Source organism: Protopterus annectens, chromosome 13.part0, assembly GCF_019279795.1.
Source record: "Protopterus annectens isolate FY-2018-M chromosome 13.part0, PAN1.0, whole genome shotgun sequence".
Classification (NCBI taxonomy): domain Eukaryota; kingdom Metazoa; phylum Chordata; order Ceratodontiformes; family Protopteridae; genus Protopterus; species Protopterus annectens.
In genome coordinates, this window is record NC_056747.1 from 540,838,431 (window position 1) to 540,861,721 (window position 23,291).

At 36.9% G+C, this 23,291-nt stretch overlaps 1 protein-coding gene across 17 annotated transcripts in view; it reads left to right on the top strand.

The window, feature by feature from the left end:
* ELN (elastin) overlaps positions 1-23,291 on the top strand; it is a 490,412-nt gene that overhangs the window by 172,549 nt on the left and 294,572 nt on the right. For all 17 annotated transcript variants that reach the window (XM_044054168.1, XM_044054169.1, XM_044054171.1 and 14 more), the window contains one exon: positions 1,981-2,007. In XM_044054168.1, coding sequence (XP_043910103.1) covers positions 1,981-2,007 — 27 coding nt within the window. The remainder of the gene's footprint in view (positions 1-1,980; positions 2,008-23,291) is intronic.

Below are 23,291 nucleotides of genomic sequence, written 5' to 3' on the forward strand. Positions count from 1 at the left end.
GGCTCCATCCCCATCCATCTGTCCATCCATCCTCAACCCCTTTTCCCATTTTGCACAAAAGGTTGGGGTGTCACTTCAGCAGTGACAATCATCTTGTCCAAGGTTTACACTGCCGGGTGGCTAGCCCAGCTGCTTTTTTTTCATTTGTATCACTCACTCACACAATCAATCTCACCTATGGCCAGTTTAGAGTGTCCAGTCCACCTACTGCATGTCTTTGGAATGTGGGAGTAAAGCAAAGTGCCCAGATGAAACCCACGTGACTGTAGGGAGGACATGCAGACTCCACACAAAAGGCACCCAGCCAAGGATCGAACCACTTCAGGGTCGCACAGTCACAAAGAAAGGGGAGAAACCCTTGAAATTATGTAATGGTCAGTCTGACTTTCAATTGTACCATTAACAAAACAAAAGCATTTCAGCATGTGATGAAATTCACGTAGTGATAAATCATGTAACACCCATATATGTGATGTATATATATATATATATATATATATATATATGCAAATAGATAGATATAGATATATATACCCACATCTAGCTCTGTAGCTATACACACATACACATATACATGCTCTTAATACATTTACATGTAGGTGCATGTACAAGTACACTCTTTACACATACATGTAAAAACGGTTTACAATCACATAGTCGATCACACTGTGTGCGATCTACGTATGTGCATAAATCAGGTAGCAGAACCATTAGTTCTATATTGTTGAACCTTACAATAGTGAACAGCCGTTATAACAAGGTTTGACAGTGTACTGCAGATCACACTATAGCTGGGATTGGGAAATGTACCCTTTCCTCAGTGTAATGCAGTCTCGGAGTTTGTATATATAAGTGGGGGGGCAGTTTTAGCAGCTAAGAGAATTTCAGTGAAGTTGAAATATTTGACATTCAACTTCACTGAAATGCTCAGTTCGGCATTTACTGTGGTCGGTGTTGTGATTTCCGGACATTTTCTTCAGATATATACACTTTCAGCCAGAGTAGTGTCAAACATGTGATAGTAAACCGTAAATATATACATGTGTATGCAATAATGATCAGGGGCTGTGCATGGTACATATATTACTGCATAGCCAAGGATGTTGTAATGCACGAGTCACTCAGAACGTTAAATCTGAATAATGGAATCAGTATCATAATATGTCAACATGCTGCATAAAAATACATATGTCAGCTTTCATTCAAAACCTGTTTTTATGAAAAAGACATTTAATACTAGCAATACATGAGATGTTTTAAGGAGAAAAATGCCATTAGGTTCTGATTACATTTGTATTGCATGTTTTGTAAGTACAAACAGAAGTGTATAGACTAATAAATCATGACAATAGAGCATAGGATTTTCATATTGTCTTAGTTTCTAGTAAGCTGTTTAAAGGTTAAAGAAAGACCATCGTAACACAGGCCCCAAGACAACAGAGTAGATATTCAAGACCAACCAAGAATCTAAAGGCTTTTTGAAGGAGTCTAGTGAATTGCATTTTCTTACTTGTAACTGTAATCCAGGGTCTCAGAATATTTTGGATGATAAACTTTAATCTAAAATTGGTTTGGCATTTTGCTTTTTTAAAGGTATAATTTGCCATATGAGAAATAAATGAAGTAAAAGTAATAAAACCCACGTTTCTTCATCATGATTATGGTATGCTAGGTACAGTCTGTCACATAACCAACAATAACTCACAGAAAATAAACTCAGTTTAGTTTAGCATTCCTGATATGCATTTGCCATGGACTCCATAATTCTTTTAGTAGGTTTTCTTACAAATGGAATTTCAGAAGCAATATCCTGGTTATTTCTGGAAATTGTAATTTGCTATACACTTATAATATAAGGACCATATGCTTAGAGTGCAGATTCATAAGCTGTTTTAGACAGAAGCCGAAACAGAGAACAGATTATACTGAACAGGAAGTAGAACACTGATTAAGTTAATGATTCTTTTCTTCTTCCCCTAGGTATTGGAGTCAAGCCACCAAAACTAGGTAAGGCAATTTTAGTTGCTGTACATATATGCGTACTTAATTTCATATGAGCATTTACACACACATACACACACACACACACACACACACACACACACACACACACACACACACAAAACAAAGCAGAGTGAACTGTTTCACGGGTAGAAGATCTAAGTGCAGTTCATACTATATCAAAGATACCGCATAATGCAGAGCTTGTTAAATTAAATTACTCTTAGCATGTGTCTTTTTCTTAAATCCAGATTGGTTTGGTGTAATTCATTGGAACTCATACCACATGGAATCTTAGATAGAAATGCAGCTGATTGTTCTATTTTGCATTATTAGCCATCTGCAAAACACTTCTGCTATGTAACTATTAGTCGTCACTCCCAAGACTGGCACATCTTAGAAGGAACAGTTTTTTTTTTCTTTTGAAACCCAAAGGTGCAAAGACATGCCAGCCAGTGCTCTGGTGTGCTCCCCTCGACAGGTACTCGAGAATTCTTAAATGTGTAGAGAGGTGTTGCTTGTATCTGTCTTTTTCATAAGCATGTCTTGGCATGAAGTTTAACATTTTACATGCAGCTTCATACTTGAAGGCCTAATGATATTTAGCACATGACAATCATGCTAATAGTGTGTAATAAATACCCTTTAACTTTATCTGTGTCAGTCAGTAATTTTACCTGTAGCAGGCTGCCAGGCCTAGATGCTGATAACCCCCAGCATTCCTTCTACTGCCCCCTTTTCTTTGTAGTGACTCTGCATGGTAAGGCTTATTAACGATCTAAGGAAGATAGCAGGATACAGGTAACATACTTTGCAGATAAGAGCTATGGGACAGGGTATATGTAAAGCCTAACAGGATCCCCAGCACACCATTAAGTATGTTTGTTATTGAATAATACATCTCCATGCCCTGCTATCTAAGCATGGCATTAATACCCACACATAATGCAGACTTTTCAGATACTGTGATATTTATTTCCTTAAACTACTAGCAGGGATAAGAATCCTATAAGGTTAAACCAGATTACCATGGTTAAAATATAAATCACTTACAGTCATGCAAAATAATACAACTTACATTAAAGCAACACAAAAGATAAATAATTAAGATAAAGCAAAATATAAGGCAAAATGATTAATCTCTAAAATAAAAGAAAAAAAGATGTATTAATTATGTGTATTTTTAAGGACAACCAAAGTGCAGTGGCAAAGCAAGGCTGGTGAGGTAGTGAGTCCCAGAAGATGTGGCCTTAAAAGAAAAAAAAAAAAGAAAACAGATGCCACAGATCTCTTTTCTGTTTCTTGGAGTCAATAACACCTTGTCAGATGAGTGGAGTGAGCAGGCCTGCAGGTAGACTTGGGAAAGATTTGACATGAATCATGTAGGACACGTTAAGAAGGTAATACCATCCTCAAAGCAATTGTAATCCAGTGTAAATTCACACCACAGGAGTGATATGCTCATATTCATGAATTCTCATATACACTCTAGCTGTGGAATTTTGCTTCCTCTGTAGGTATTCAGCGTTATCTGAAACTGCAGTTTAGATGAATGCACATTAATTAAGGTAGGAGTAGACAAGTTCAGAAAAATCCATAGCAGGGCCATCAGACAAAACAAGATGCCCTGAAAACTCCCAGCAGAGCCATCAGACAAAACAAGGTGACCTGAAAACTCCTAGCAGGGCCATCAGGCAAAATAAGGTGCCCAGAAAATTTCTACCAGGGCCGTCAGACAAAACAAGGTGCCCTGAAAACTCCTACCAGGGCCATCAGACAAAACAAGGTGCCCTGAAAACTCCTAGCAGGGCCATCAAACAAAACAAGGTGCCCTGAAAACTCCTAGTAGGGCCATCAGACCAAACAAGTTGCCCTGAAAACACTTAGCAGGGCCATCAGACAAAATAAGGTGCCCTGAAAACTCCTAGCAGGGCCATCAGACAAAATAAGGTGCACTGAAAACTCCTAGCAGGGCCATCAGACAAAATAAGGTGCCCTGAAAACTCCTAGCAGAGCCATCAGACAAAACAAGGTGCTCTGAAATCTCCTAGCAGAGTCATCAGACAAAACAAGGTGCCCTGAAAACTTCTAGCAGGACTATCAGACAAAACAAGGTGCCCTGCTGCCTCAGTTACATCTAAAGATGGTAATAAGAAATGTTTTACAGCTACAGGCACATTGTCTTCAAATGTCAGCAAATCATCAACAATATCAGCCAAGTTGCATCTTGAGCAACAATTTCAGTTTACTACCACATTTCACAACTGGGAAATGCAAGGAGCACAGGAGGGCATATAAGATATTTCTAATGTTAACACTTTCATTTCAACATGCCTTTATTTTGACTAGCATAATCTGTAATCATCAGGGGAATCAAAGGCATAAACTCTTTTGGGAAGGGTTGCTATAAATGTGCTTTATCTGTTTGGCAGTGATATGCCATGCCCTTCGTCTAAATTATATATCCAAGTGTAAACATATACACGGTTAATAGCAGGTAAGGTAGGACAAAACCCTGTGGAGCCCAAAAACCCAAACAGGTGTGAAATACAAGAGGTATTTATCTCAGAGTCACCCATTTGAATGTGAACTAAAATGAATAAGGCAAACAATGCAAGGGCATCTGTGTAGGTCACAGTGATAAATGTCACTGTGAGATCAAAGAAGACCAGGATGGGACAAAATCAATGAGGTTTCACACCAAGAAGGTTACTCCTAATGAGAGGTTCATCGGTGTCATTGTGGCACTAGAAACTGAAATGAGAAGGGTGCAAAGATGCAATGATTATATAAAAATATAAGGGATCTTTTCAGATTTTAAAAGTACGTGTTACAAAACCTAATTATTTTATATAGCAAAGGAGTTTTATTGTAACATTATCCAGTTTCTTTTCTTCATTTGTTTTTGAAGACTGCTAATTAGAGTCTAGTTTTCTTACTTGGACATACTGTCAAAATCAAATGAAACAGGCATTCGCCATTCGCACAGCTTTTTTATGAAAAAAAAAACAACTTAAAACAGTACATTAAGACTTAAGTCCTTGAGGAATTATTTTATATAAACATCAGAATGCATCATCAAAACGTCACCAGATTGTCATTAGTATTTTCAGGTAAGCACAATAGACCCTTGGAATCTTTCAAGTGAGCAGTAATCTGTTGTTTAGTGCTTGTTTTGGCCTACTCAAGAAAGGGATAGGTGGAAAAGGTGCTGTCTGATGCAGCTCGTGTGGTACATAATGGAGTCTTAATGAGCCTAGGTTGATCCCATACACATCTTTTTATGGAGTGGACTTTAGTCAGCTACTATGGCTCCGTACCATATGCGTGCAGAGGAAGATACTGCCCTCAGTGAAGCATTTTTAGCTGTAAAGAATGAAGTGTTATTCACTCTCATCAGAAAAAAGAAACCAAAGGGGGCAACGTAGGCCAGATTACTTAATTTGCTCACCACCTGAAGGAGTACAGCTTTATAGTTGATTTGATGCATTGTCATTTTATGAGGGATCACCTCTTTATAAGCCACACAATGCTAAACACGGCTAACCGTTTCTTCAGTAAAAGCAGATCACTAGATCACTTCCATTTATGTTTGCACCTTTTCCATCCTCCTCAATTTGTGGTGCTTAGCATGAAACCAGAGCTCTCACCAAACAAATAAGACTGGGAACAAGTAACTGACCCTGGACACTGAAAGGATTTGAAGGAAGGCAAGAACAAATTGTTTAAAGAGGTTCTAGAAAAGCATCATAAGGGGTGAGTCGGACATTGCCCAAGATGTTCTGTGCAATGGAGAAAATTTTAATCATGACTGGGGCATTGCTCGAAGGTAAAATGGACTCTTTGAGGAATTCTTAATATGGTGTAAATGTCACTCTTTTGTAAAGCACTGCCACAAACAACTGGTTAAGATTGGATCCATTTATCTAGAAAAGGAGACTGTGGTGAATAAACAGATCTCTGGGCAAGAATGCCAGATTGAATGAGATCCAACTACAGCTCCAAATGCTGAAGACAACGGATGCTGTTGGAATGTCACGTCATGGCTAATATTCCTTTTCAGTTTTACATGAAAGCAGGGAATCCATTTGCCAAACAGCACTGTTCTACTTTAAACTTATTCTTGCAAGGAGGTAAGCCCACCTGCACCCCAAACTTATATATACTTATACCAAGATTGCCATATCTTGAAACAAAAAGAGAATATTCTAAGAAATGGCAGTCTCAGTCTTTTTTTTTCCAGGATTTGCACTAAAAGGTCTTGGCTAGTTTTTAAATATATTTGACATGCCCAGTATATTCCTGCATTTATTATAAGTTGCTGCATCATACAAGATGTTATGAATAGTGTTTAAGCACAGGGGAGCTAAGTTTTGTAGTTTAGAGTGCATTGAGTTAGACAGTAAAGCTATTCACTGACTTAGTAATGATCAGTTAAGGTGAGTGTATCAACAACAATAATAGCATCAAAAAATCATATCATTTTTTTAAATAAGCCTGTGTCCCTGACATTATTATAGTGAGCAACGTGCAGTTTTTAATGCTTTTAGCTCTTTCTAAATTATATATCTATAGCATTGTAATTAATGTCTGAAATAATTAAATATGAAAGGGCATCATTATTATTTCAGGAAAACTTGGCTAGGCTTAGAAAGGCCCCTGGTCATTAGCCTAGCAACAATCTATGAAGCTATGAATCTATGACCATCCCTCATATTTTTATTAGGAGGCCAGGTTACAGGATGATATCACAGCACTTATTTTTAAAAAGGTACAGAACATCTGTTTATTTCAAAAAGCCTTTTAAAACCAGTAATTTCATATATGATATTAATACTCATCATTGCCTTGTTATTAGCTGTTGGATTTAGTAACTATTCTTAGTTCATATTCTGTCATTCTTAGTTTAACTTTTTCTTTCATAAATTACTAAACGATAAGCACATAAATAAAACTGACATATTGACTAATATTTAGTGAAAGTACCACCCATATGTTTATTTTATTCCAGTGTTGCAATAAGGTGGTCTTTTTATTATTTTTGACTGCAAGCATCATAGCACACTGAAACCCAATACTTTATTGATTGCAGGCGTAACAGTAATCTCAGAATCTGTATCTAATAAAAGAAACAGAATAAAATATGGAGTAAAATGTTTTGTGCAAAACCAAGTCTGGTAAAAAGTCATCACAGTAACTAAAAAGCACTGCTGTTTTAAGATAGCGGTAAATTAAAGAGGCTTTAATGATTTATATTGCTTACAGTTGATATGATTTTCCAGTTAAACTTTGAGGCATGTACATGCATGCCAACTTGACTGGCTTTAAGGGAAAGCAGATGCTGAAATATACCATTCTTGTATTTGTTTTATGCCAAGAAATAACATAATTTATTTTGACTGGCTTTTAAAATGAGAGCAAGCAAGACTGAGGATATAGTACAGTTATTCAGTCGCTTCTAGACAAGCCACAAGGTGCAGTCTTGTTGATTAGGTACAGAAATATAATTCAGTTACATTGCCAGTGCCTAAAAATATCAGATACTCCTCTGCAAGAAAGGAGGAGTTATACAAGTAATCACAATGTCTAGTAAAAGGCCTTTGGGACATTCCAGAATGAGGAACAAAGCAGTGTTCTGCCAGTATCAGTTATTAGGCCTGTATAGTACTTTCTATCTCCACGTTTAAAGCCTTGAATATAACCCAGACAATTTGAGATTCACTAACAGTAACTAATGAATCAGTCATCTTGAAGGTGGGAGTGTCATGCAACTCAGGTAAACATTCTCCTAGTAAGGAAAGAACACTAGGGTAGAATCAGTGATTGCAAAGTCATCCATAGTGAAACAGTTGGCCCACAACATAAACCCCTGGTTCATGGGATCATAGGAGGTAACCAGGGTTATGGCTCCAGGGCCCTTAAAGCCCAGCCAAGTTCAGCATGTGTTCCCAAGGGTGTCTGGTTCAAGCAGACACTAAAATCAGCACCTATTGCCCCTGTCCAAGAGAGACACAGGTGGAACCCCTGGGGAGGACATAAACAGTGGTCAGAGAAAGCTGTAAGGTTAACAAACACCAGACTGAAGACCTGGAAGTTGGCTGGAGAGAAAGTACAACAGTTCAAGGAATTACTTAGGGCTCTAGCACCCCAAGAAGAGGAGGAAACAGGTAGAGTTGAAGAAGAATGGCAGCTCCTCAAAACAGCATGTGTGAGGGCTACAGAACTGATACATGCCAGAGCCAGGTATGAACATGAAGTACAAAAGGAAAGCTGGTGGTGGGATGCAGAAGTCCAGGAAGTCATTGAAAAAAAGAAAAAATTGGGGGATAGATAAGACAGACAAGGCTGGGAAGGAATACTGGTTAGCTAACAAAGAAGCTAAGAGAGGAGTAGCAATAGAGAGGAACAAGTCATCAGAGGTACTCTAACAATTTCTGGAAAGTGTCTCAATAGATGGCACAAAGATTCTATATCAGGATGCAAGGCAAAAACAGAAAGTTAAAGAAGATAGTCAGACACCCCTCATAAGGGATGCCAGCAGCAAGCTGCTCACCAGTCCACAGGACATCTAAGGCAGATGGAAGGACTACTTCCAGCAGCTTCTGAATGAAGAAACCCCACAGAAGCTGTACTGCCCCAGACACAGCCTACGATAAGAGAAGAAATGAAGCTCACCCTAGAAGAAGTAAGAACAGCAGTAAGGAAAATTAAGTCAGGGAAACAGTAGGCTCAGATGAGGTCACAGCCGCATAGTAGATATGACAAGATGCTGGGTGAGGTGGGGGAAAATAGCTCCTGAGGTACTCATAGCAGTGTAGAGAGAAAGGCATATCTCAGATGACTGGAAAATAAGCATACTCATGGCAGTGTACAAGAAATAAAAAGGAACATCCACAACTGTGGGCAGTACAGAGGTTTCAAATTCCTGTCACATCACATTAAAAGTTCTGGAGCGGGTGACTGGTAAATGGATATGCAGAGTAGTAGAAACTAAGATGTGAGATGAGCAGTTCAGATTCAGATCAGGATGCAGCACAACTGACCCAATGTTTGCAGTGAGGCAGATAGTTTAGAAAAAAGCTAGAGATGAGGAAAGAGTCCAAAAGGGCATTCCTAGACTTGGAAAAAGCATATGACAAGGTCCCAAGAAACCTGATTTGGGCAGTACTGAGGTGGTTCAAAGTCACAGAAACACTGGTAGAATTAGTGCAGGCTATGTACAAGGACCCAATGACTCAAGTACAAACAGTGTTCAGTCTCACAGAGGGGTTCCCAGTGGGAGTGGTTGTGCCCCAAGGTTCAGCGCTGAGCCCACTACTGTTCATACTGATGATGGACTACATTAGCAAACAGGTCAGAGGGAACAGATCAACAAAGTTGCTGTATGCAGACAATGTGGCATTACAGACAGACTCAGAGCAACAACTTCAGCAAAGGATAGAGGAATGGAATGTAAAACTGAAGGCATGTGGGATGAAACTAAGTACAGATAAGATGGTGGTAATGGCAGCAAATTGGGGAAATCAGAAAAAGCTGAGAAGTGAGATAGAAGGAAAGATAGTGGAAAAGGTTAATAGCTTCATGTTTATGGGAGAGGTGGTTGAGTTGAGATGAAGAAGAGAAGTCTGAATGAAGAGGTCAAAGCTAGATTCGGTGGGGCTGCAGCCATCTGGCATAGATTCTCAGGTGTAGTGTGTGACAGAAACATATCAAAGATGCTAAAAAGTAAGATGCACAAGACAGTGGTGTGACCAGTACTACTGTATGGTACAGAAACTTGGGCAGTAAACGCAGAGCAGATGAGGAAGCTAGAGGTGATGGAAATGTATTGCCTGAGAAGGTGGTAGGATACACAATGTAGGACAGATGAAGAAATGACATAAGAGCAGAAGCAAAATATCTCCATTTGTAGAAAAGATCAAAGAGAACATATTATGGTGGTTTGGACACGAACAGAAGAGCAGAAGACAATCTGGTGAAGAAGATTTGGGACAGACAGGTAGAAGTTAAGAGGAAACAAGGACATCCAGGAAAGAGGTGGATGGATTGTGTGAGAGAAGATCTGTGACAGTCAATTTTGAGTGTCAAAATAGGTAAGAGTGTGCATTGAATCAAGGGAGATGGTGGTAGTTAACAAGATACCCCACCCCATGTAGAAAATGGGAAAAAGGGGATGATGATGATAAACATAGCCAGCTGTGAAAATCAGCATTTTGGGCCGGTTCACTAAAAATGTTCATTCCTCCAAATGAGTTCCTTCAAGGAGAATTCATACCTGTCCCCTGTGCTGAAACACTGCTAGAGCTGATTATAATAGTAGCTAAGGTTCAGGATGTTAAGCCCCTGCTTGGTGATGTAGGGGACCATGCGTTCACTGAATGGAAATCTCTTTCATATGGTCATTTACAAAATTGCCTTCAGCAAACTGACCTTGACATCCCTCATATAGCCTTTTAATCATTGGTATCCCCTAAGAGAAACTCTGTAAACCTCAGATCCAAATTTATAGCCATTGTTATTCCTAAAGGTAATTTCAGACTTTAGCCTGATAAGTATTATGCCATGTTTAAGACATTCCTGCAATCAGTTCACACTCAAACTTTGAAAGACACACCAACGAATTATATTTCTAAACAAGACCCATAACTGTTTCTTGTCGTATGATATTCAGTCAGAATAGGACTGGCGTTATTTATGGAGAGAACAGAACAAGTGATCTTAGATTGGCATACAGTATAGCACAGGAAAAGGTAATTGCCTTGGCAAGAATGAAATTGCCTAATTTCTTTGGCAAACAGTTATGCTGGGCACAACTGCAGACTATGTTTACTGGAGGCTGTTGACCACCTTGCACGCATGAAACAGATGAAGAGACAAAGCTGACATTCAATCATGGAAATAAAAAAATACCCAGAGGGAAAGGATGTTTACTGGAGTCATGTACCCCCCCGTCACCGGCATATACATCTAAACCAGGAAATAAAGTAAAAATTTCCACTAACAAGATGCCCAAAACAAAGGCAATATTTACTTGAGACTGTCTATTGCAGTAAAACAGAATTCCAGAGAATACATGATTTTTAACACTGGCGTTCATTTACTGAATTCAAACAATAGTTAACTCTAACTGTGTAAAGATGTTTTTTTTTTATAAACTGAGTGAAGCAATGAACCTGATCAGCAGAGAGGCATTTGGAATGTGTGTGTATTTATTTGAAACATTTTAATAACATTCTGTATTAACTTAGGGAAGCCCTTTTACACATATGACCAGAACAGAAAAGCACCAAGAGTTTACTACAAGACAGAATAACATTCATATAGAGACAGATTTCTACAGCAATAGATCACTGCCATACCTCTTCACATTACAACTCCTGTTTAATTCTGCAGATAAAAATTCTGCATTAGATAAAATGGAGTTAACACAACATTAAACAACTGCAAGAAGAATATTCACACAATGTGTATGTGCATTGCTAAACAGTGTCGATCTGTTTGAAGTAGGTGAAGTAAGACTAACAATATCATTGTGGTATTGTTATATGGTCCCATTAAAGCATTTGATCTATGCTTGCTTCAGGTACAGGTCCAGGAGCTCAATAATAAAATCTTCTTCTTCTTCTTTCAGCTTTTCCCAGTTAGGGGTCGCCACAGCGGATCACCTGTCCGCTCATGACTAGCAGTAGAGTTTTACAGTGTCGAGTTGCCAGCCCGGCTCCCAACCTTCCACAGAAGGCACACACATGCACACACACCTAGGGCCAATTCAGTGTGTCCAATCCACCTACAGCATGTCTTTGGGATGTGGGAGGAAACTGGACCACCCGGAGGAAACCCACGTGACCACAGGGAGGACATGCAGATTCGAAGGCACCCCAGACGAGGATCGAACTGGAGAACCTCTTGCTGTGAGGCGACAACGCTAACCGCTGCACCACCATGGGAGCTCAATAATGAAATAATAGTTTAATTTTGTTCTGTGAAATGAATGCCTGGTCACAATTTAAACATTATAATTTACTAAAAAGATATCTAAATATAAAAGATCCGCGGTAAATGTTTTTAAAGTAATTTTAATATGGTTAAGATTTATAAAAACGCTTATGAGTTCCAGAGTTTTCAGACTGAAAGGAAAATAAATGAGGAGGATGCAGGCCATCCCTCACGAAAAGATATACAATGTAAACAGAAAAAAATTTAAACAGCTAACATTTTACACCATAATTTTTTTGAAGGTCAGTTTGAAGACAGTTGTCTTAATAAACCTTGTAAGGTGATAGTTACACATAACTACTGTGGAGAATTTTTCAGCTGGTGTCCATCCTCATGAACAGATCAGTCAAGGACAGTGCAACAGCTGGGATATGGGAGGTAATGTTATGATTTTTTAACATAATGTTGGTACCGTGGAAGCTATCCACGACCGCAGGTATATCTCACTCCATTTTGCCTTAGGATACTTAATTTATGTTAGCTGAAAGAATATAATGAAGGCTGTGTTGTCCTCTCAAAAATGCAGAAGGCCTTTGTATGGGGACTTGAAGGGTATGAAACAGCTGCATTTCTCTTCAACACAGTGACTGTCTTTAAAGTTTTAAACAAAGACCATGTTAGCACAATAACTAATCTCACAAAGGCTTTCAGATGTACTATGTGGCCTTTTTATTAAGAACTTACAGTAGATGTTAGCAACCCAAACGATAAGAAAAAGACTATTTTAATTCTTTCAATAATCAATCATTTTAAGAGTTTCCATGGTATCACCATTATGTTAAGAAATCTTAACTGTAGCCTCCAGGTTAAGAACCAAAGTAACAGACAAGAATGCATGTTATTCTATAATGACAAATCTGATATAAATAGTCCGTGTACATATTAAAATGCAAACAATAACAGTAAGCTTTAACAGCACAGCAGCTAAACTTAACCATATTTTTAAACTGCCACAGATCCACAAATGGTAGCCAAAATGCCACATTTGGTTCCAGAAAAATAGGTTGTCAATTCCTGCATTATTGTCCACCGATTAAGTGTTACATGTGTCAGTTTGGCTCTAAAATAGCATAGGCATAGTCAGAAACTACACATGCTTGTCAGCGTCTCTTATTTAGTAATGCGACACAAACAGAATGAACAATGATCAATATTAGACATCTGGCTGCAACAACAAGCTGTAAAAATAATGGTTCTGTTGCAAGTTTTATATCAAATTACTGAAAATTTCCATAAGACATAGCTCTACATTTACTAAATTCAGGATGGCCTTACATCTTTTATTTTTGGAGATATTTCTATGACTTCACCATAAATTTGAGCATATCAATCTTATGACCCTATCTAATGCAGTAAAGCAATGGAAACTTTAGTGTTGCTACAAACCACAAAGATAATTTGACATTTTTTGGTGGGAGGGTCAAAATAATTTTGGCACTTAGCTGAAAAAATGACTATTACAAATTTATGCCATATGAACAAATGGCCGTGAAAATATTGAAAATGTTCGATTGTTTTCATACTATCTTTCCAAATGTATTGTTTAATCATGGCTTTGGTGGGTATCATAAATAATTTTGACCCAGTTTATCAGTATAATTATTTTCTTCCATGAAGGGTTATTTCACAGCATATATGTCGAATCATGTTTCATAAGAGAAATGTTGGATGGTAACATGAGATACTACAATACAGCATTTTAAAAACAGAGGTCAAAAGCAATGAAAATTAGAAAACACAAAAAATATGTCTGACTAGAACTTTTAGAAGGGATACATGATAAATTGTCTGTTATGGTTAGAAAAAAATCAGAGTAATCAATTATTTTAATTATCTCCTGTGTTGTAATGACATTTTTTTTAATTTAATGAGAGCACAAATCTGTGTGAGAAAGGAAGTTTTTCTTTACCGCAAGGTTATAGGTTTTGGGAGTTAGTATATTTAGAGATGTGGAAACAAAGAGGATACAAGAGCTTTGCCCCTTGAAAAAAATCTTGTTTTTCTTAAATCTGATCTGTATTGCTGACTTGATATTTTCACGTAGATATAGATATATATTACAGTCATATTAGATGCTATTTTTAAATATAGATCAATTTTGTCAAGGTTGCTGGAATGGTTTGAAACCCACTAGTTTAATTCCATTAAAAATTGAAAACAATCCATCTGGCAAGTAGAAACCAAAAGGAAAATGAAAGAGATGAGCAATTGTTATATAAGTTAGGGGGCAATGATGGGACAGAAAGGTCTATGATAAAATACTGCATAACATGCCATCTGAACAGAACCCCTGTGCCATAGCTCTGTCTATATCTGAGTTTCAGACTGGCTAAGGTTGCTTAGTATTATCATACTGTTAATACCTGCCACGATACTTGAGATACATGTATAAAGAAGGATAGCCTAATAGATAGGATAGATAGATAGATAGATAGATAGACAGATAGATAGATAGATAGATAGATAGATAGATAGATAGATAGATAGATAGATAGATAGATAGATAGATAGATAGCATATCATTTTAGCGTCTGGCATCTTACAATTCATTGCAGAGATTTTCTGTATACTTACTCACTGTTTATTACATGTGCATATTGGCTGTTGGTCCTTTTGTTTCTGGCTCTTCACTATAAAGAAATGATGTCTGCCCTACCAACGCATTTTTAAAAGTTAAACAAGTACATAGATGTCTTTGACATGGGAAATAAGAAAAGAAAAAATAAATAAAGAAGTGGAAATGGAGCATTATTTTCTAAGGTAAGACATGAAAGCAGTATGAAAGTAAAAGAAAACAATCAAAAAAATGTTTGCAAAAAAACAATACTTCCAAAACTTAAACCGTTATGTAGAGGGACAGAGAAAGAGAGAGCACATGAGAGGTGAATGTGCGAAAGTGGCCATTATTTTTTAGAAGGGATAGAGATAGTTATTGCATTTCCAAAGAGCGATGCAATAGACAACAAGTAAACAAGAGAGAATGATTGAAAAATAATATGGTAATAACTTAGACTCCTGGTTCAAAACTACAAGAACTGCTGTGACTGTATGGAAAGGAAATCCACTTTAGGCTTTAACAGCATCATCACAGTTTGTTTGTGTCTTTCGGCTTTTCCCGGTTAGGGGTCACCACAGCAGAACTCTGGTCCGCTAATGATTGACAGTAGAGTTTTATGTGCTGGCTTGCCGGGCCTAACGCACAACCTTCAATGAAGGAACGCCCATTCACGCATGTCGCCACACAGAAGACGCTCTAACTGAAAATTTAACGGACAATGTCTAACTGTGAGGAGACAACGCTACCGCAGCACCACCACCGCAGTTAACAGCATCATCACAGTGGTGTGTGAAATTCAGAAAGGGAGTACTAGACAATGTCACAAATAAAAACAACAGAAAATAATGCGGGAAGTCTTCAAAAGAAAGGTTTATTAGGTTTAGTGCTTTTGTCCAAAATAAACAAGGACTTTAGGACTCAAAACCATCTTATTCAGTGAGAATTGCCAACTTTAAATAATAAATACAGATGACCATGTGATTCGTGAAAACACATATGCAGGGAAAGAAGAGCAACAGAAAAGAAGACAGAATAGTTATTGAACAGTCACATGAAATTACTGGGAAAAAATAAAAGGAAAGTAGTGTGGCTGTAGTGGGGTCAGCTAAAGAGACACATCTCCCATGGGAAGAGGGACGGCATCAACAGAACTGCATTTAAGGCCAAAAAGCTGCATGCAGTACCTGCTAGAATGCAGAGCAATGTTAACATTTTGCTAGAGTGTGCCATTAAACTAGTGACATATTTCACATCTACAGTAGCTTTAGTGAAGGCTTAGTAAAAAGTCTGATGATATCAAAATTATAAACAAAGAAGGTATCTCTGGCTGACATTTAGTTTACTGTAACAGAAAATATCAACAGTCTGACTGTTAGCTGACCTATTGTTAGAAAGACGGAATTATAGTCTGTAACATTAGTAATCCAAGTTGATCTAGCATTCCTGGGGTCAGAGGTCTGATAAGGGGAAATACGTCTGAGCAGTCAGAGACTAGTTTAACAAACCAGTTGAACTAGAGCCAGTCATTGCTGAAGTGCCTCCTACTGGAATTCAGCAGGATATGATATGGAGGATATCAGCAGGGCTGAAAATTATATAGGGGTGCAGGCAGATGCCTTGCACTGCATGCACACTGATGTCAGTGGGGGGCATTACAGGGAAGCTTATAGCCTCCACATTACTAAAAGGTGTGAATTCTCTCTTAAAAGAATGAAAGGAAATGCTGAATAAACTGCTGGAGTTCAGGAACAAACATTTTATTAAGTCATACTATTAAAGGCAGTGTGCCATCTTGTCAACTACTAGTTTTCTCCATGGCTGGTAGCTGTAATATCCCGTCCAACTTCTGGATGTGATTTAGGTATGCAGATTTTGTTGGGACTATACTGAGTATGCATTCTTAGTAGATATTTGTCACATTGTATGAGTGCTTAGTTCATTTGCTTTTATGGATCTTTTGCTTGTAGTTTTTGCCACTGGAGAGCAGTTTGTCAGAATACTTTAAACTTCTGCTTGGTTCAGCAATTCATACTTAAAGATTATATGACAAACTGGGTACTAGTACAGGACAATGGATTAAGGCCAAAAGCTGTTAATAAGTTATATTATGTTGACCATACTTCTCAACCTCTTAGCACAAGAAATCTGGACAAAGCCTGACATCATGGGGGACAAATGCCCAAAAATAGGGACACATTTTAAATATTGCTCTTTTAAACTTGGAAAGTTGCTAGAATAACAGGATTTGTATTAGCATGAATTTTCTGTTGGTTATGAAGTCTGAAACTCAAATGTGTGTCATTCTTTAGTGACTTTATTATTATTATTATTTAGACCATCCCAGTGATTTGTCAAAAAAGCACAATTTTTATGAGGAACAGACCAAAAATATGAGGCAAAAATCTGGACATTCTGCAAAAATCTGTACAGTTGAGAGGTGTTGACCTGAAATTCACCACATCTCTCTGCTTGTAGACCTTCTGAGTCTGAGAGGGTCATTTAGCCAAGCCAATACTTCTGCATAAGCAATACAAAGAGAAAATTTTTGTTCCAACTATTTTTAATTATTTATATTTAAGGGGGGTTAGAGCATATGCTCCTACATGATCTATTCTACAGGTTTTACCTTTATGGTGTTTACTGTATTTTACACTCATTTTGTGTTTAATTATTTAGGTTAAATATTCTCAACAGCATTCTTTTTTTCCTGAATCTTTATATTTATATGCCCCCAAGTGACATTATTTGCTCTGCAACACGAGTTTACCATAACATCATGATATTCAAACCTTTAATTCCATACAAATATAATTTAGCAATGAAAAGTTTAAGAACTTCATTATATGCTACTTGCTACAGAAATAGGAAGCCATTCAGTGATTATTAGGTCATTTATTCTATCACTAATCAAATCCTTTCAGTCAAAAAAAAAAAACATTTTGGCAACTCACTATTTTCAGAAGCAGTAGCCCAGCTTTGGAATAACTTTAACAAGGAAACCAGGAACCTCACCAAGGCAAACCTGTTCAAGAAAGCAGTAAAAATCTACAGACATATAATTGTGTTATGGGAATTACTTAACTCCATTTCAACTCTCACCTTGATTTCATTTTCCACTGGTCTGAAGTTCTTTGGCCTCATTCATCTTTCACTGCAGATTTAATGCCCTTATCTTTACTTTCAAATTTTCAAGCATCCATATCCCCTACAATTCCCTTTGTCTCATCTACCACACCCACTGACTGTGCTACTGTCAGAATCCCCCCCCCCACTGCTTCTCTCACTTCTTCCTTCCACCCAAATTTTATCTTATCCATCACAGACCAGCTCACTTCTCTGTAGTTTTGCAGCTTTCCCTCCTCCTCTCTCCATTTCTATACTTTTATTATCCATCTTCCCCCACTCACTGTATCCATTACTTTCAATCTCTACCAAAATACCAGCTTTTAAGTATTAATATTTGTACATACTTGCTTTTCAATAGATGTTAGCACAGTGTGATACCTTAGTAGTGGGTGTAGAAACTAGCACAAGGGACAGGAGTTTTCAAAGAAAGGTTGCAAGTGCTGAAATCACGATTGATATCTGCATCAAGATCTGCACAATCTGATCAGAATAAGACCAACTTCCTACTGATTTGTTTAATAGGTACACTATTCATGTCTTTTGTCCTCAATTTACATCAGTTTTCCCCTACATATGAGAATCATAAGGGATAATGCTTTAAGTGCTATCCTCATTAAAGCTCATTTTGTGTTTGAGTGTTTTTAAAAAAATAACATCATTTATCACTATATAGCATAGAATCTTTGACCACAGTCTGAGCTTCCAAATAAAGGCATATTCCTTAAGATTGCAGTAATCCATCTGTGCTAAATCTGTGCTAACCAAAGTGTCAGGAATAGAATATGAAGTAAAAGGTTGGTTGTTGTCAGAACAGAACTCACCAGCTTCTGACATTCATGTACCAAAGTCAATGTCCTTACCTGCTAAGCCAGTGGGACAACAAATAACAGGAAAGAAAAAGAAACAGAAAAATGTCTGTAAAGTAAAGAAAATACATACTGAAAAGGTACTGCCTTGTTATGTAACCCAGATTACAGGGAATGATAACATTTTTCTATCACAAAACCTTCAGCCTACAGAAAAAAGGCATAATTTTTCCAAACGAGAAGGTAGAAAAAAGAGGTAAGGGGCAGGTAAAAAGGAAGAAATGAAAACTGAACGTGGAATGATTGAAGAACATTACTATAAGAAAAAAGAAGAGAGAGATGGATGTTGACTACATGGCTCAAGCTGTGGATGCACAAAGCCAGCTGGATGAGAACTGTATGCCTGCAAATTTAACACGCAATGAAAACAGTGGGATTAATAAGACTAATGGTGATAAAGATCATTCATTTGTAACAACTGATAGAGCAGATGCTACTGTATTAGAAGTTGAAGATTCTTCAGATCTGGTTAGAAAATATATTCTTGTAATTGGGTATTCAGTTATTAGAGGAAGTGATACTTGCATTTGCAGAGAAAATAATGAACATCAAAAAGTGTCATGCTTGCCAGGAGCAAAAATAGAAGATATGATAGAAGCCTTGGAATGCCTAAATGTAAGGAAGTACGGATCTGTTTTTATTCATGTTGGTACAAATTATCTCATCCACAAGGACTCTCTGATTGTTAGTATAGTTTGTACTGGTGTTAGGACATATTTTCCACAGATTACATATAGAAAGAATAGTCAAGTGATTGTGAATGAAAAGATTTTTTGGGTAAATACCTACATGGAAAAAATATCCCATTTTAAAAAATGGAAATTTGTAGAGCATCCAAGCCTAATTTAGGGCACACATGTTCAGACAGGATGGCACACATTTGTCAAGATCAGAGAAGAGAACTTTTGCAGCAGATATTTTGCAATATTTGATAACCACTACGCAGGTTTTTTACCAGGTCGAAGATTTAACAGTTCGCAGATAGCAACATTTGATAATTCTCTGATTGTTGTTAATGCTTTAACATTTTTATTGGAAAATTTGCTATGCTTCCACAAGATTGATGTTATTGTTTGAGAAACATGGTTAAAGAACAGTGACTGGAAACCAGTTCTGTCGGGGTATAAATGTTTTACTGTAAGAGACATTTTAACCAAAAATCAGGTGGAGGTGTTATGATTGGGATTAAAGATAATTATGAGGCCTGTGATTATTACATGTTCAATGATAACACCAATACTATAGACTGTGTAACTGTGACAATAAAGAGAAGCCTGGAACATATAACAATTGTGTAAGTCTATAGACCGCCAAAGTCAAGTGCTGATGACCTAGAGGAATTCATACATTTCTTGTGTGAAACACAGGAGGCGAGAATAATATTAGGTGAGGACTTAAATTTACCAGAAACAGGTTGGAATAATATTGATTCAACAATGTTAGTAAGGACATTATTCACAACATATGTTCAGGAACAACAATTGCTTCAGATTGTAAAAAAAAAAAAAAACCTACCAGGGAACAGAACATACTAGACATTTGTTTGTGTTCCTAGAGAAATTACTATTACTTCAAGTCAAGTTTTAACACAGTTGATGTGCAGTGATCATGGGGTTATAAAGAATAATTTGTTGCTAGATAATTCTGCCAATCTGAAATACCAATGCACAGAAGATTAATTACAGATTATATGCAAGCAAAACAGTCACTGTGTAAAACTAATTAGAGTGATGTTTTCAGTGGAAAAACTGCAGATGGAATGTATGAAGTTTTGAAAGAGAAATTGTTTGAGTGCAAAACATCAAAACATTTTTTAACATTGGGATCTAGGCATACGATATCAGGGGCATGTATTTCCATAAGAACAAGAAATCCAATTAAGGTGACAGACAAAAATTATAAGAAATTGAAAAGAGGTCAAACCACAATTTTGAAAACTGAAATAAACAAGCTGGACAAACAAATTAAGCACAGTGTGAGATAAGATAAAGAACAATTTGAAGAAAATTTATATAACAATATTGAGCATAATAGGAAGCCCTTTTTAGATACATAAGCTGTGGAAGGAGTAAAGACATGCAAATTGATAAACTGTGTGTAGAGGCTATAATGTATTTTCAGATACAACAGATTATATTTATAAAGTCTTATGAAAAACAGTTTGGCTCCACCAAGGGGGTGATAAGCTGTTCTAGTGGCATCCAGGTAACTGCAGAAACTGTAAGCAAATTAGATTATATTGAAAAAGAACTGCGAAAACTAGATCCAAACAAAGCACAGGGAAAGAGATGGAATTAGTAATAATGACCTGAGAACACTTCAGCAAGAAATTACCGTACTATTGTATCTATTATTTCCTAGGTTATATAAATATGGAGAGATTCCTCAAGACTGTAGACATGCATTTATTAAACCCATCTTTAAGGGAAATGGGAGTAGGAAAAACCCTGAGTCATACAGAGCCTTAAGTCTACTTTCATGTTGTAGAAAAATAATGGAGAAGGTAACATTGGATAAGTTATTGTCAGAATTGGATAGTTTGAGACTTGAAACCATATAGCAACATGCATATGTTGAAAATAGATCTATTACCACCTGTAACATGATGTTCTATAACAATATAATAACAGCTATGGATGATAAATTGTGCTGTGATGTAATTTATATAGATTTAACTTCAGCATTTGATAGGGCTCTACAGAATACACTTACCAATAAATTAGAACAACTAGGCTTTGATGTACTCTTGATAAGATGGATAGCTCCATGGCTTGCAGATAGGACATGGCAAGTATCATACAGCAATCGGACAGGTGAAATTCTTGGTTACAGTCAGGGGGTCCCACTGGGCTCTGTCCTAATCCCTTGCTTGTTTAGATTGTATCTTTCAGATCTAACTCTTTCATCTGAGGTGTTTTACAGTCTCTATGTAGATTATCTGAAATTGGGTAAATTGATTACATGTGTTACAGATAAAGCATGTCTGCAAAAGAACTTGGCTAAATTGACCATTTGGGCACAGGAGATTAATGCACTGATAAATACATCAAAAACCAAGCATATGAGATTTGGGAGACAAAGATTGAAAGGTGAATATTTAATATAGCACACACTGATTGAAACTGTAGACTCATTTAAGGACCTGGGTTTATGGGTAGATCCAGCTTTGAGTTTTTTTAATCATATCAGCCAGTTGGTTAATGATAGTTCTGGAACTATAGGTTGTAGAAAAAGATTTATAAAGTTTAGGAAATTAGAAATGATTAAGTCATGTTTTGTTAGTTACATTAGACCCAGACCTGAGTATTTATTAACAATATGGAAACCTTATAAGAAAACAAGCATGATTAAACTGGAAAGAGTGGAAATATACCAAAGGCATCCGTGGATGTGAAATTTTAAGTAATTATGAAAGATTAAAATATCTGAACTTTTACAGTCTGTCTTACAGAGATCTAAGAGGAGATTGCATTCAGGTATATAGGGCATTTAGAGACAACTATCTCTGGGAATATTTGGGGTTATTAAAAAGTAGTAGAGAATCATCAGATAGCCTATGTAGAAGATTCTATAGGAATGAGAAGTGTACTGATTGGTTCTCTGAGAGAGCAGCTGATGCATGGAACAGACTACCAACTTACATTAAAGCAAGCACTAGTTTAGATATTTTTAAGAACAGCCTGGGAACTTATTATGGGAACAAGTATTTTAGTATACTGGCAGGCTAGAAGGGTATTACTGCCTGTGTTTGAAATATTTGCATGTATGTAACTAAAATAGGATAAGAAAAATGAGTGATGTTATATGTTTTTTTTCTTCAAATTACAAACATCTGTAGATAACACTGTGCATGCAAAATAGCTTCATTTTCACACTGCAAAAATATTTGCTTCAATCTTAACAGTAATAAAAGCTCTGTATTCACGGATGTGCTTAGAAGAACTACAATTTTCTCATGGATAAATATTGCCTAACAATGTTCTCTTTCCACCGTTTGGTGGGGCCGCACCATGGTAACTGCTGATAACAATATAAAAGCTTCTTTATCTGTTTTGCTAACTGTCTTGAACCCATTTTATTCATGTATTTTGCTTATCGTTGGCTTCTTGCAAGTACAAATGCTTTTGAATTCTGCTTTGTAGTACAGCAGAGCCATATAAAATGATCGCTAGTCAAGTTCATCTCACTTGTTATTACTTCATTAGATAAGCGTTCCCATCCATATGCTTTTTTTAACTAATCTCACTGCTGAGATTCTTTGAAATGTTTCACTTTACATATATTCAGATTAGCTTTAAGCATTGCAAACTACAAGTTGTGCTTTCTGCCTCGTCAGAAATATTGCATTTTTAAGGCTTTCGCTTTGATGACAGTGGCTTTGGCCCTCCATTTTATTTGTCTTTTCTTCTTCAGCATCCGACTTTCAGAGGTACTATAGTGTGTGTCTGTAGAGCTCCAAAACCATCAATCATTCCCTGTTCTCTTCTATAACATTTATATACTCCTGTTTTCTTCTTAAATTGATTATTCACAGGTGCAGGGGGAAAAGGTTTTCTTAAATGTCTTTTGTCTGTAAGACAACCTTTTTATAAACCAGAAAGCTAGGGGCTTGTCATATAAGGAAATGGTTTTATCTTTTTATAAAATATATGTCCCAAGAGCATTGTGAAAGCTTTGTGAGAAACAACAAAAAGGTTCATAAAGTCAGACTTTTTTTTTATTTCTTCAGCTTCTGATGAAGGCGA